Here is a 15139-nt window from a genome sequence, read left to right on the forward strand (position 1 = left end):
AGCTTTCAGTGCTTTTCACTCTCTCTCTCTCTCACTCTCACGCTCTCTTCGTCTCTGTCTCGTCATTTACGTTAGTCTTCAGTTCACTGGGTTCACTCCTCCATGAATCACTGGCTTTTTCTTGCATCTTCACTTCCTTTCTCCCACACGCTGCTCTGTCACTCACACTGTATATGCTTGCATTGACTTCCCTGTCTTTTCCATTCCCTTTTTCTTTCCCTTTCCCTCTCTCTCTTTGTCCCTTTCTCTCTCTCCTTCTGTCTGTCTGTCTGTCTGTCTCTCCCCCCCCCCCTTTCTCTCTGTGCCTCCCTCCCCTCTCGCTCTGTCATGTGGCACTTCCTGGCTTGGCACGATACCCTTGAGAGCAGCCCCACAATCCTCTCCCCTTCTAAAAGGGATGCTGGGCAGCCTGTTCCCTTCTCTCTCTCTCTCTCTCTCTCTCTCTCTCTCTCTCTCTCTCTCTCTCTCTCTCTCTCTGTATTCTTCTTCTTCCCTCCATGCTCTCTCTCTCTCTTTAATTCTGCCGCTTTCTCCGCCTGGGACACAGCTGACATTTTTCAAATCCTTTTTTTCCACACTCCTGCACGTACCCACAGAGAGACATCGGAGAGAGAGAAGGAGAGAGAGAGAGAGAGAGTCTGGTTGTGTGTGCATGTGTTTATCTGGCCAGAGGAGGCTCACATGCCGGCGTGGAGCGTAATCGCTGCCTCTTGACAGCCTCTCTCTATCTGTGTCAGTGTTTATTTCCCTGTGTGTTGGTGTGAAGCCTCAGCTGCTCTCATGTTCACTTGCCAGCACAGCCTCTGCTGCTAGCAACATGTTTCGACGCACAAAAAGGTAAATGGCAACAATCTGTGTCCGTGCAGTCTTTGTGACCGGTGTGATGCCCTGCTGCTGTTAGTATGTGTAGATTCATCGGAGGAGGTTGTTGTGTTTTTCCATGTATTACCCTCGTCCCTGCCAGCTATCATGCTGTCTCACAGTTGTCTCCCTGTCTCCATTTAGCTCCAGCAATATGGTGTGTGTGTGTATGTGTGTGTGTATATGTGTGTGTGTGTGTGCATGTTTACTTGAGGTTTGTACATGCATATGTGGTATATGTGACGTGTTTCTGTGCATTTAGTCAATTGTTTCATCTGATGAATATATGGCTACAGGGTTATAGCAAGGTTAATCGTCTGTTTGCCGATTTTTATTTGTGTGTGTGTTTTCCACTAAACCATTCTACCGCTACAACTCCTCAGATGTGTATTTATTTATATCCCCGTTGAGCTGTATTGTAGTGATGCACATGTGCACAAGGATTTAGTCTGTAGATTATGACCTGTGAGCTGGTGATGTCACTGTGTGTCTCTCTCTCTCTCTCTCTCTCTCTCTCTCTCTCTCTCTCTCTCTCTCCCTCTCTCTCTCTCTCTCACACACACACACACACACACACACACACAGTCAAAGGCATGTGTGTGCTTGGCCAGTACCCTGTGTGTCAGAGATGGCATTATGATAGTATTATTGTCTGTGTCCGGGGAATGCTTGTGTAGCAGAGATCCAAAAGTGGGCTGTGCTGAAGTGGTGTCTGCTTGGCACAAGCTCCTTGCCCCCCCCCCCCCATTCCCTCTCGCCTTTATTTTCTGTCCTTAACGTCACCCTGTCTGTCCTCCATCTTTCCTGTTGACTTTCTGTTTGTCTGTTTCTCTCAATTCCTCTCTGCAACTCTACCCTCTCCTCTCCCCCCTCTCATCTCCTCCTCGTCTAATGTACATTCTGTACAGACCCCATGGCCCCTCCTGCGGTGCCTCATTTTAGCTTTAGTCTTCATCTCATCTGGTCTCGGGAGGATTAGTTGAATCTTCACCATTGCTCCCACTGTGCAGGGAATGAACAGCAGGATGCTCTGTATATGAACAACAAGGATAAGACCTCCCCCTGTTGAGAGAGAACACGTGTGTGCTCTTTCCATTAGGTGTGTTTGCTTATGAGGGTCATGACAGGTGTGTTTGCTGTTTCCTAGTGAGAGCTTAGCATGTTCCCAGTCTGTTTGTGTGATGCAATACCTTTTTTCTGTCCTTGTCTGTTTCATGTGCGGTCATTGGCCAGTTTTATTATTATTATACACTAGTGTAGAGTTTATTACTAATAGTACTGCAGCAACTTGAGATTCAAAATTTGAAATAATCCGAAAGTAGTAAAAAATGCAGCTCGAAAATGATATCAATGAAACTGGTGAGGGGGGCAAACAAGGCGATACTGTGAGCTAAATGCTATAATTAGGATGCAAGCATGCTTGCAGTGACAATGCTCACATGATGACGTTAAACAGGCGTAATGTTTACCTTGTTCACCACCTTAGCTTAACATTTGGGCATATTTTGACCTCATGGTGGCGCTGTAGGAAAGTCCGGGGCTCAGCAGTGTCATTAGAAAAATCGTGCTGGTTTAAGGTTTCATATTAGCACTCACATCAATACCTTTAGCCCCTAATTGAGAGTTATAAATATAATCAAATAATTTACGCTTGATTTCTCTTCCTGCCTCCCTCTCTTTGTGCCTTCGTTGCTTTATATTGTGTTTTCAGGCTGGCTGTGGCATTTAAAAGAGATCCTTCTCTGGGCCGACTCCCAAACAGATTGAGCTAAAGGAAGACAGCCAAAGTGAGGAAGAGAGAGAGAACGTGAGACACAAGAAAGCAGCAGAGCAACAGGAAGAAGGGAGTCTGGTGGGATGAAAGACAGAGCCTGAGGAAGTGTCTCAGCCTACATTTAAGAGTAGCCCACCGGGGTTAACTGAGCCCCTGACGATACACTCTCAGTGTGTACTTCTTAGTCTCCCCCCCTCCTTACTTGTCCTCTCCACTTGAAGGTAAACTCTGCTGGTTGTTTGTCTGGGCTTTTGAGATAATGGACGAAGGGACTGAAACAGGATGATAAACAAGGGAAGGAGCTCCCAGTGGTTTGCAGCTCAAAAACATGAGAGTGCATGTTTATTTCACTCACTTAAATAGACCATACACTATTAACCCACTCATATGCTAAGATAACTACAGTCATACAGGATGTACTTCCACACAGTACCATAGACTGTATATAAAGGTGGAGGACAGGACTGCTCCCCAAAAGTGAAGCCAAGAGTCTGATCGCCCCCTAGTGGCTAGCTGTAATACAGGTCCTAATTCCCATCTCCTCTATGTAAGTGGATGTGACATGAACAAAACCAAAAGTCCATCCATCCCTTATCTTCGCTGCTTATCCTTTGAGTGTCACAGAGGGCACTGGAGCCAATCCCAGCTGACTAAAGGCAAGACGTAGGGTACGCCCTGGACAGGCTGCTAGTGTATAGTAGGGCTATAACATAGAGAAAACCATTGACACTCAAATTCACACATATGGACAATCAACTTCACCCCGATATGCTATATTAACATGGTTTTCACATGCGGTGACATAAATAATGTATTATAACCATCATAAAATCATGTTTCCCCTTCGACGCTATATATGCTCTTTAATTGAATAGACAGACATGCTTTCTTCACAACACTGAATATAAAAGATTTTAAACAGAAACAACTCTCACCTTGAAACACTGTCTTCATTTTACACACTGTAGATTTTGCTCTGATCTGTGCAACAACCATCTCAGAATATTTGAAGCTACACTGCAGCAGACATGAGGATGATGGACCTGAAAGCTCATTTGCAGGTACCACAATTATCTGCTTTGGCATCTACAAATGACCCACAGTTACAATGAAGCTTAGTGTTGTGGCCTTCAGAAACATGGGTGTTGTATACTCAGTGACACACGTTTGAGCAGCAGAATTATTTTTTTAATGAAGGAGCGGTAGAGAGAAGGATGGTGTGGAAAAGGAAAACTCCTCTGCATGCTCTGCTCGTGTTGTTTGTAGCATGACAGCACCATCTGTTACTGGCTGGTGTTCAGGCTGGCCTTAACCAAAACACACAGACTGTTTGTGGCTTATCTTTGATATAACGATGACATGATAGCACAGCGTATCTTCAACGGCTGACGGGGAGCTGGACGAGCACCTGGATAACATGAGTTGCATGAGAATGATAATCTCTTAAAAAAAAATGTTTTTCCAGATAAATATAAATCTGGCTGAATTATTAATATTTAAGTGGTGCATTAGGATTATATAGACATCATTAAGCCATTCATAAAGACCACTGTAACACAGCTGTGTATTGATAATGGGACCATAAAGAATTAATGCATTAATGCCTCATTGAATATTAATTTCCTAAATGCAGTACTGAAAAGTGGAATTTGAGCCCTGGCCTCATTCGGCTCCTGCAAATAGTTTGCGAAACAGTGAGTTTGACCAAAAAATTAGTAAGTATTCTTACCTCAACTCCAATTACAAGCTCTTTTCTGAGCTTTCAACTCTATGTCACTGTTCAGTGGACTCAACAATTTACAGAGCTGGCTACATGGCAACTGGGCAAAGTGTGGTTGATGCTTGACATATTTAATTGAAACTAATTCTCTATCAATAGCCTGCATTGTTTTTGTAAAAGCAGTGCCCACATCAGTGCAAAGTGTAATACACATTTTAATATGCACGTTTCTAGCTCATATTTTGTTTGATTACAAGTTGATCTCATTTTTGCAAACTACCTTATTTACTTACGTTTGCCGTTTATAGAATGTAACAAAACTTAACCTGACATGCTTCACATTATTTTGAGTGGTACAGTCAAAGTAATGTATACTGTGAATAGGGCATTCAAGCACATATAAAGATCTCCCTTTAAAGAACTCCACTTTACCTCGGTCACCAGTCTCAATACATTGGCACCAAGCTAATGGACTGGGTGTTTTGTCAGTCTCGCTCTAATGCTAAATTATAGAAATAAAAAGAGGCAACAAGTTCTTACTTGTAATATCACCAAAACAGAAACACACGAATTCCAACAGTCTGTCAAGTGTGTTAGTGCTGTGTCATCGTATAGTTATCTCCACCTAGAAGGTTTGTTTGTGTTTGTTTTTGATTGTAATCATGGTTACGCAAAAATCTCTTGACAGATAACGTAAAAACCTGTTGGAAAGATGCAGTATGGTTCACAGAATAACCCATCCCATTTCGGTGCTATGTTTACATAGACAAGGCCTTTTTTGATATTTTCACAGATTTTCCAGATAATTATTTATGGGTTTGTTGCAGTTTGAATTTAAGTGGACCGTCTATCGAGTGCCACTCTTGTGTTCATTTATCATTCAAAATCATTTATTTATTATGACATGCAATTCACGTAGGGAATAATCGTCTGCTCACAAAATGCCAAAGCTGTTTTGTTGAACTGTTTTCTTCTGAAGCTCCATAGAAAGATCAGTATCATAATTTAAAGTCTGGCAGCACCACGCCATGCAATATATTAAGTTAAGCTTCCTATTGCCGTCTCCATTCTAACACTCTTCTAAGAGATGGAAGCCGGCGCCTTGCTTTATTGTGAATCTGTATGCATTATCCATTATCAGATTAGATCATTTTTAATGTCTGTTTAACATGCTGCAAGACACTCCACTCATGCAAATGAGGTGCAGCTTCCTGGAGAGGCTCTGTTTAGTCTTTATGATGTCTGTAGGACGGCTGCAGATCATTGGCTGTGGATAAGGTCACGGTGGAAATGTCATGATTGTGGTGATTCAGAGCACCTCTCAGATCTCCACGTACAGTGACTGCGAAGAGCTGAGGCAGCAACGGCGACTGATGAATATGAGGAGGGGAGACTGGTGCAGACAAACAGGAAACCAGCTGACGAGAGACTGATAGTGACACATGCAGAACGATCCAGATAGGTCTTTGCACTGCCGCAATTTCCTGTTGCATCACTCTGCCTGGGGATACGCTTTAACACCTATAGAGAACATCTGACAACACCTAGGACTGTTGAGCTGTGACGTGGACCAAAATAGAGGTCTGGATGTTTATTGCGTCCCGTTGCGTTCTATTTATGTGTGCTGTGCCTGCCCCTCCGATTCTGGCGTGTGCCCGACGAGTTGATCTTTAGGTGACATGGTATTAAATGTAATACACATTTTTCTATAATCTTTAATCATAACCAGGAAGCTTAGCTGAGCTTTAGCTCTTTTTACTCTCAAGATTGTTCATTATAAAGCATTTGTAGAAAAAAAATCAGTCTGTGACATATTTATCTCAACTCAAGATCCATTTCCCACCTTTTTGGCAGCTTTCAACCTCATCGGGTGGAACCAGGAGTTTTTTTTTTTTTTATTGTAAAGCCCCTTTGCCCCTGGCCACTGGTCCAAAAGCCCACTGACATCCACTAGCATCTGGTCTTATGTCTGCAATGGGAATAGATGCAATCTGCAGTCATTCCCGGGTCAAATGACTGCAGAAGACACTGGTTTTTATCGGCTCAGATCGACACATGGGTGAATGCGCTAATTAGGCAAGACAGCGAGGTGAGAGAGTGCATCAGTTGTTGGTTGAGTTATCGAACATGGCGCACTGGGGGGAAAAATCTGAAAGGCAAACTCCTCCACTGGCAATAAGAGAGGAGTCGAATGCCTTTTTTTTGTTTGCTTCATTAACCCACGTATACCCACTAATATTAATATATCCAGGGAATAAGGGAATAATTCATGCACATTTAGGAAACTAATATCTAGTTTGTGAAATCTGGTGTAGATCTGAATAAAAAATCTGGATCTAGTGAATTTAGATATGGTTTCATAAGGGGTCTTTGGTATGCGTGTCATTCTAGTTGGTAAACTAAGCCGGCTGTTGTGTCCTCGCTTGACATTCAGTGCAGAACATGAACATTTTGGAAAAGCACAACCCTGCTCTCATTTGATAGATAATCTTTGGCTTTGTGACATTTGAGTCCGCACTGACTGATGAGGTCTGTGAGTTCGAAAAACCTACTGATATAATGTTTTTCTCACATAATGATCTCAAGTCAAGAACAAAGTATGTATGGAACTACCACCAGCAGATTATTAGGTTTGTTTAGCAACTTGCTGGGGTCTCAATTTTCTAGTTTTTTTATCTGTGAGAGGATTAAGACGTCGGCTTCGACCCCCCCGACAGACTTCAGTGTTTTGACTTTGTCAGTCAGCCACTACAAAATCCACTCGCCAGTGAGGAAGTTAAGCGAGCCAGAAATTTAGCCTGAATATCAGCCAGCATGTCAATCATCCAGCCCGCCGGTCGACCGCCTTGTCAGTCCAAGGCCACCACAAAACACACAACCTTTTTTCATTTCTTGAACTAGCACCAAGTCTCGTTGCAAAACTGAGAATTGCCCCTGAGTCACAGCATTAATTGCCAAAATCATTGCTGCATGTTGGAGTCTTTGTCCTCTTCATTTACTTTCTCTCTTTACGGCTGTGAAGCTCTGTTTGCTACTGTTTTAGGTCGGCTTTGTCTTCATCATTTTTTTCCTTCCTCATGCTTTGACTCTCTTTCATGGGGAATGACAGCAAAACCTCTGTTTATGTGTCTCTGTACTCCATTGCATAGCAACAAGAAAAGCCATGTGACTAACCCCTGCAGACATCCCAAGCACTAAGACGGCCCACACGTATGTTCTCCTCCTAGTTTCATGTCCTTTATCCCATCATCCATCTTCATTTTTGTGTGTTTGCATTCATCTGCTACATGTTGGCATCGCTCAATCAGCCTCCCTGTCTCTGTGTAGCTGCCTCAGGCTTGATTCATCTGCCCAGATGGCTTGATTTGGACACTTTACACCCTGCATAGATCCCACTGGTTGTTTAGGACAATGGCATTAAGGACCTGGACCTGTTGGACCGGAAAGCTTTCTAAAGGGGAAGCATTTTATTGCCTCCATTTGAAGTTGTAAACATGCACTAACCTTTTAGATGTGGAGAGAGAGAGAAAGAGATAGATAGAGGTCACCTGACAGGAAGTCGGTTTGGATTAATAGTGTGGGGTAACCATCACAAAGGTTTGTTCTGCTGTGAGTCAGCACTCAGAACAGGACACATATCTACTAATAGACAGAAGACACGCACACACACACACACACACACACACACACACACACACACACACACACACACGTACAGAGTTAATAATCTACTATAGGTGAAACTCATTAAGCATGCACAGGCACTCACTCACATCTGTCACAGCTTTACGTGTGCACGCAATTGGATAATCAGTTACGGTCCAGCACAAACACACACACACACACACACACACGCACGCACGCACACACACACGCACACACACACATTGTTGCCTGCCACCTCCCGCACATTGTTAAACGTCCTTTCATGACGGGTCGCCGTGCTGTCGGTGTTGGCTCTTCACTCTGAACGGGCTCATTTCTTTAATTTGATTCTGTGCATAATGGAGGTGTTCAGCTCATTGTCCACGTTGCCCTGTGTTTGGATCAGTGTCCAGCTGTTATAATGAGTGGACTCAGCTGTCTGACTACATCATAGACCAGTCAGAGGCCGTTTGGTTTTAGGATGGAGACGACAGCCTGCTCCACGAGGAGTCAATTTAGGAGGTAATTACGAAGCAAAGAAACATAATGAAGTTAAATACTTTCCAAACTCTGGTTCGAGGGTGTTCTGTCCTTGACCTGGGAAAGTATTTATAAATGAGAACAAAGATAATTAGCGCCTTCACTTCGCAAATCAAAGTTTTCCTCGGCACCTCTACACGCAAACAGGGTTTTTAATTGACTAAAACAGATTTTTTTTAAATGGAGGGTTTGGGAAACAATGTTTTTACACCTTACTTTGTGCATCTCCTCTATTGCTTTGTGTAATGAGTAACAACAGCATAATGTTACACTTATTGATTTAACTCTAATTTTATAGCTATATTTAGCATTACAGGCCTTCACAGGCATCTTTCTATATAGATATATATATAAAGGCTAGAAGTACGTACCACTACCAACACAATGTTATGGGTGAGCGAGCCGCCTGTGGCAAGATGGCCACCATGTGCGGACGTTCGACTCCGTTGGCCGAGACATCTAGCCTTTATATATATATATATATATATATATATATGTCTGTCTCAACCAGAATTACTTAGATCACAGTTTTCTTCTTTGATATTTGACGGATCATTAATGTAGACTTTATCGCCACCTATTGGCCTGGCATGCTTCTTAGAGCGTCTCTAGTTGTTTTTGTGTTTTTCTTTATTAAAAAAAGTGTATTGGAAGTCCAATTAGAAATCAAACAATCCACAGGTTAAATAGTCAAATTATCACATTATCTGTTCATCGTATATTTCTGCTCAGTTTAAATACTCACGTCATTATTAAACTTTGAATTACTGCGGTAGTTTTATGCAATGAGGGATTATTAGCAACCTCTCAGATGTGATTACTTTCAGTTTTACCTCCAGGTGAAATGGTTCAATCAATGCTGCTAAATGTTGTTTTTCCACTTTGCAGCAGTTACTTGGATAAGGGCAATACTATCTTAACTAAAGCTCTTGATTGTAATTAAACACATTTATACTTTAGGGTTTTTCGCTATTATTAAACAGGTTCTTTGAGCAGTTGGTCCATCATGTCTTACTCCCAAGAGACTGTATCAGAAACACGGGTAGAAATAAAAGCGTAGTTGTAATGACCTGTATCTAAGCGTTGTTGTTTGTGTTACTTCTGTTCCTGTAATGAGTGGAGACACTTTGCGACAGTTTGGGGGCAGTGTCAGGGACGAGCACTGTGCTTATGTGTAGACTTCCATGAGTGTGGGCACATTCGGGGCTATGTGTGTGAGGGGGACTAATGGCCCCAGTGCCAGGCGAGGACCTGCGGGGGGATAATTGCTCTTCAAAGCTGATGCAGTAGTCATTACCGCAGATTTAACCTCCTGACCCTTCGGCAGCGGGCTGATCGTAACGTCGGAGCCGATGACTGCCTGAGTGCGGCGAGACACGAGAGCGGCGTGTTGCTCGTCATGTGTGTTTGTGTGTTTGTGTGTTTGGGTTTTAGTAGCTCTACTTGTTTGCGTTGATGTTATTCTCTCAACATTGACGTGTCAACATGTGACAAAATGCACTGATATGTGCTTATTTTCTTTTATCGTACTTGTTTTAGAGGAATTCGAATTGATATAGCCCGACCGATTTACCGATTGATAAAAATCTGCTAATATGAGCCTTTCACAGATATACCGAAAGGTTTTGGCGTTTAGTTTTTCCGACACCAACATAGAAACTTATATTCTACAGAATAGAAAATGCTGAAAATGCTGATAAAGATGTGCATTTATAATTTATATTTTACCCCAAAAATGTCCTTTCTTAATTCAAGTTGTTTGGTTGCATTTGTGTTTTCTTTTAAATTATAGTTAATTATAATAAAGTTTATGATTAAATAATAACATTTCTCTTTCATTAAGGTTTGATAACAACATTTTAGGAATCTTTGTCAGGTGTCAGCATAACACATCACTAATTGATGCCTGGATTATGTTTACCGTCAATTTGAATTTTGATTCATATGAAAGCGTTTGTCTATTCAACAGCCAACAGATACGGATTAACATGATTGTTTTGAGGTTGGGTTTCCGGTGAACACTGAAGATTTATCTCTTCAGCTGCTAAATATTCTGATATGTTCACCAGCGAGTTTCTAACCTTGTAACTCTGCTGTTTGGGGTTTAGCAGGAAGTGAACAGTGGGTTAATCTTGATCTTTTTGCTGAGAGCAGCTGCCTCTTGCAACTGGAAATAATCAATGAGAGCGGTGAGAGGGAAACAGTGCAGTTAAGTTGTTGGTGGGGAAATTAAGCAATGAGCTAAAAGATGCTGATATGCTCCATAAACATGATAGTTAGTCCCACCAATCATTTGTCTATGTTTTTAAATAGGATTTAGCAAAAACTACTGGACATATATGAAACAGATAAGGAACCCATTCATGCAGATCGAAATAAAAATCTGGATCTAGTGAATATAAATGTGGTTCCATAAGGGGGCTGTTGGGCCTTGGTGGAAGTATTTACTTTACTGAGTTATATGTGGCTCTGTTTCGTCTTAAAAATATTTTCCCGTCAGTTTCTCTAATTTTCCCACAATTGTTCCTCGACCTAAAGGCCTCGGAGTCGCCAAAACATAAAACCATTAGTTGTGCTTAAATTGCCAGTAATGCTCCCTCTCCCTTCTTTCCCTCTTTCTCCTTCCCTGTTTTGTTGTGGAGGCGACCACATGGATGCAAAACCACCTGCATCCTGCAGAACAACCAACACAAAACCACTGATTTGCTTTTGCACCTTGTGACAGATTCAGCCCGACACCACGAGAGATACATTCTCTCTCTGCTCTTCTCACTCACAGCTTTCTCCTTAGCTCTGGCGTCCATCAACAGAGGCCCACACAATAGCAGCATGCACCACTGACCTCGATGCATCATACTCTGTCTGACTGACAGCACGCGCACCTCACCACTACTCCTCTGTCACACACAGATTGAGCCTGTATGATGGATTACACAGTGGATTGTGATGGATTATAAATCCACCATTCATACATAAGAACACAAACGGCTCTATCGACAAACTCTGACTCAGACCATTCGTTTTCACAGCAGGGTGAGATTTCAGTTTTTTTGTTTCTACTCATTTAAGGTCAGAGCTGATTCCATCCGATGCTCAACGTCCTTATTTAATATATTTCACACAAGTGGTGTGTTTCTCGTTGTGTACAGCTTCTTTTGCATGTGACTCTAAATGTGTTGCTGTGGAAACGTTCACACACAACCCCCTCTCCCATGACTCTTCATCTTCCCTCCCTCCTCTTGGTCAATTCATTATGAAAAGAGAGAATTTGTTCTTGATTAACCCCGTTCGATTAGAAAGAGTCTGAATATTTTAAAGGAAAGTGCCTCGTTTCTAAGTGAAGCTTCCGCTTTCTGTTTAAAATTCATTTATGCACGAGCGCGTGCAGGTAAAAATCCAAACATCAACCATCTGCCTGATAACAGAGGAGGAGGTGGAAAACTGACAGTGTGTTTGTGTTTGACCACGAAACGAGACAGATTTAGATTTACGATTCAAAGATGGCCACGTGCAGCATACTAACTTTTTTCTGTCGCACACACATGCCTGCACACATACAGGCTCTGAACGAGATTGGGGGATGAGTCCAGGCTGCATGGTCATAACCGTGACAGAGTGATTTAATATCACATTTACGCAGACACACATGCAGACCCACATGCACAGACTTTTTATGCCGTCCACCAGCAGCACATTCCCACCTCTTATCTCCTTTCCTTTTTTTTTATACAGCGTGTTAGTCTTAAGCACTTACAGCCACCTCTAGCTGCCGTCCTGCAACCTTCACTGACTGCTAATTATGTGACCACGATTTCACCAGGCAGGACAAGAAACATGAACGGGCCTGACAGGTTAACATGAACTCCTTCTTTAATATGCTGCCACATCTTTCTGTGAAGGATATAAACCCTAAGAGAGTTCAAATGTTTTAGTTTTGTAATGACAGGTAACTTGGAATAAAGAAATGAAAGGTTAAAAGTATGATGGAGTTTTATGTAATGTTGTCATAATGTATAATACAGAATAAAGTGCATACCTCATCCAAGGATTCAATCAAGCTGCATACATTTTCATACACTCAATATTTGATTGGCTCTATCCTGACCCATACTTACTTTCCACTAAGATTCATGGAAATCTGTTCAGTTGTTTTTGTGTAATCTTGCCTACAAACAAACAAACAGGGATCAAAACCTAGATTTCCACTATTATTTCTAGTGATTTCGCGGAAAATGTGTTTTTCCGAACTTGTTTTGGCTGCTTAAGTTATATCACATTACATTACATTACATTACATTACATTACATTTCATTTCATTTAGCTGATGCTTTTATCCAAAGCGACTTACAATAAGTGCATTCAACCCCGAGGGTACAAACCCAGAACAACAAGAATCAAGACAGTACAATTTCTTCAAAAATAAAGCAATACTACAAAGTGCTATAAGTATTCCTTATAGCTCTATAGAAAGTTTCATCTGCTGTCTCTGCTTCTCAACGACACAAGCAGCAGAACTCTTTATCTGACCTTTACTGCTGATAAATATGGGACTGGTTGCTGGAGAGGAGAAGAAAGAGCTGCACTCTTTTTTAACCTTATTTTACACTAATGCTTTTGCAAGATGCCCTTTAGAAGTATTCATTTAAGATAACAACGTTATAAAGCAGGGGGCGACGAGAGTCTCCGGGCTTCATGGGAAGATTAGATTGCTTTGCCCCGCTGTGTTTTTATTCTGTTACAGTCTTTAATAGTTTTGCTGACTCTCTAACCCTCAAAACTGGAGTTAGAGGGTAAGAATTAGTTTTCTTGACTTCACATGCTTCAATAATTCATCATTCAGAGACTTAATTTAGATGAAGGAGCAAGCAGAATGAGATTAGAGCAGGATGTGAGGAGAAAGTGAAGAAATGAAGGTGAATCAGAGGGAGAGTGATTTAAAAGATGTTGAGGAGATTTATGGAGACTGAGAGTAATCGTCAAGGAAAATTCAGAGAAACAAAGTAGAGGAAATCAAATCCCTTTCTCTGTAATATGTGGTGTGCAACATTAGACGCTTTATACTTGCCAGTGAATCACCGCCATTTGAGAATTTTTCGGCTGAGTAGAGCTGTGGTAGATGCAATGAATCATAAATCAAAAGCTCATAACATGTTGTGAAGAGATGCTTGCCTAGCTTGAGCTTGAGTGATTCAGCTTTTGATTAAGAAAGAGCAGGGGCCAAAATGTGGATTTGAGAGAGCACAGGTTCAAGGAGGGAGACAAATATGAGATGATTTCAGGCAGATTCAAAAGAATATATATATAGCATAAGAGAAGAGATTTACACATGAGAGAAATCAGAGGAATATCCTGTGTCCACGCAGTCTCTTTACTATTTCGTCTTGTTCTTTTTTTTCATCCCTCCCCCCATCTCTGCTCACCATCTTCTAAGAGTGGTAGTGAAGGATGGCGTTCAGCCACTTCCAGCCCTCAGTCCAAACCTAATGCATTTCCTTTAAATATTTCAATATGCTCCTCCTCTATTCTGTAAGGTTGAGAGAAGCTCTCGCTCAGCTGGCGCCCACAGAGGCGCACTGCCACCGGTGAAATCCCTGCCCGGGGTTTGACGTTGTTAGAAACAACTGGCAAAAAAACGAGGAAGAGATAAGGCAGAATGTGGGAGGACTGCGAGATGGGGACATAGATTATAGAGCGAGGTGTTATTTGAGATGCATCAGATAACCGATGTGTGTTGCATGACTTCGCGCTTTTATTTTCATGTGCGTGTGTTTTACTGCACTTCCTGCACAGATGTGGAACAGCGTGCTGGCTGATGCAACGGGAGGCAAACTTGTATTGTCTTGTCAGATGTGACTCTGCTCTGCTAAATCTGCTCTGACAGGCACTCGAGTGAAGTCCCCCGACGACGCAAAAGCCAATCCACACATGAAAATAACACCTGAAAAATCCACTTCCCACTTTACTCTTGTTGTTATGTAAGACACCAACCCTCATGCATCTGTTTGTGTGTGCTGTCCAGGTATCACTCATGTTGTGGGGACCTGAATCTGTTTACCCGGTCACAATTTGGGGACTTGTCTTCCTTATGGGGACAAAAAAAGCAAGTACCTATAACACAAATCCATGTTTTAAGGGAAGGTTAAGGTTTATGTTAGGTTTTTATGAAGGTTAAGGTTATGTTTAGGATTAGGCTTAGTACTAACTATGGCTAAGGTTACTAGTATATCTCCAGAAATCAATGTGAGTTAATTTAACTTCCTCTAAAGTCACCGAGACACAACGATGTGTGTGTAGTTTGTGTAGTCTGTGTGGGTTTGTGTGTGTGTGTTCCTTCAAGCTATTCGTTGAAACATCAAGTGGTGGCAGCATGGACAGCGAGTGAAGCATTTATGGTTCAATAATTCCACATCCTCATTACGGTCTGTACCTGTCCTGTCCTTCCTTCTCCTTTTCCTCTGCTCTATCTCTCTCTCTCTCTCTCTCTCTCTCTCTCTCTCTCTCTCTCTCTCTCTCTCTCTTTCTCTCTCCATCTCTCCGTCCTGCTGTTAAATTTCATGGCAGCTACCGACGTGGGGCTGGACTTGGAGGAAATTAAAAAT

General features: G+C 42.1%; 1 protein-coding gene across 1 annotated transcript in view; it reads left to right on the forward strand.

Annotated features, from left to right (window-relative positions):
• Nucleotides 1-375: 375 nt before the first annotated feature.
• mast1a (microtubule associated serine/threonine kinase 1a) overlaps nt 376-15139 on the forward strand; it is a 48861-nt gene continuing 34097 nt past the window's right edge. Inside the window, exon 1 of the mRNA XM_053417704.1 lies at nt 376-837. Within this exon, the coding sequence (XP_053273679.1) occupies nt 818-837 (20 nt within the window). The 5' untranslated portion in view covers nt 376-817. The remainder of the gene's footprint in view (nt 838-15139) is intronic.

Source organism: Pleuronectes platessa, chromosome 3, assembly GCF_947347685.1.
Source record: "Pleuronectes platessa chromosome 3, fPlePla1.1, whole genome shotgun sequence".
In the NCBI taxonomy this organism is placed as follows: Eukaryota; Metazoa; Chordata; class Actinopteri; order Pleuronectiformes; family Pleuronectidae; genus Pleuronectes; species Pleuronectes platessa.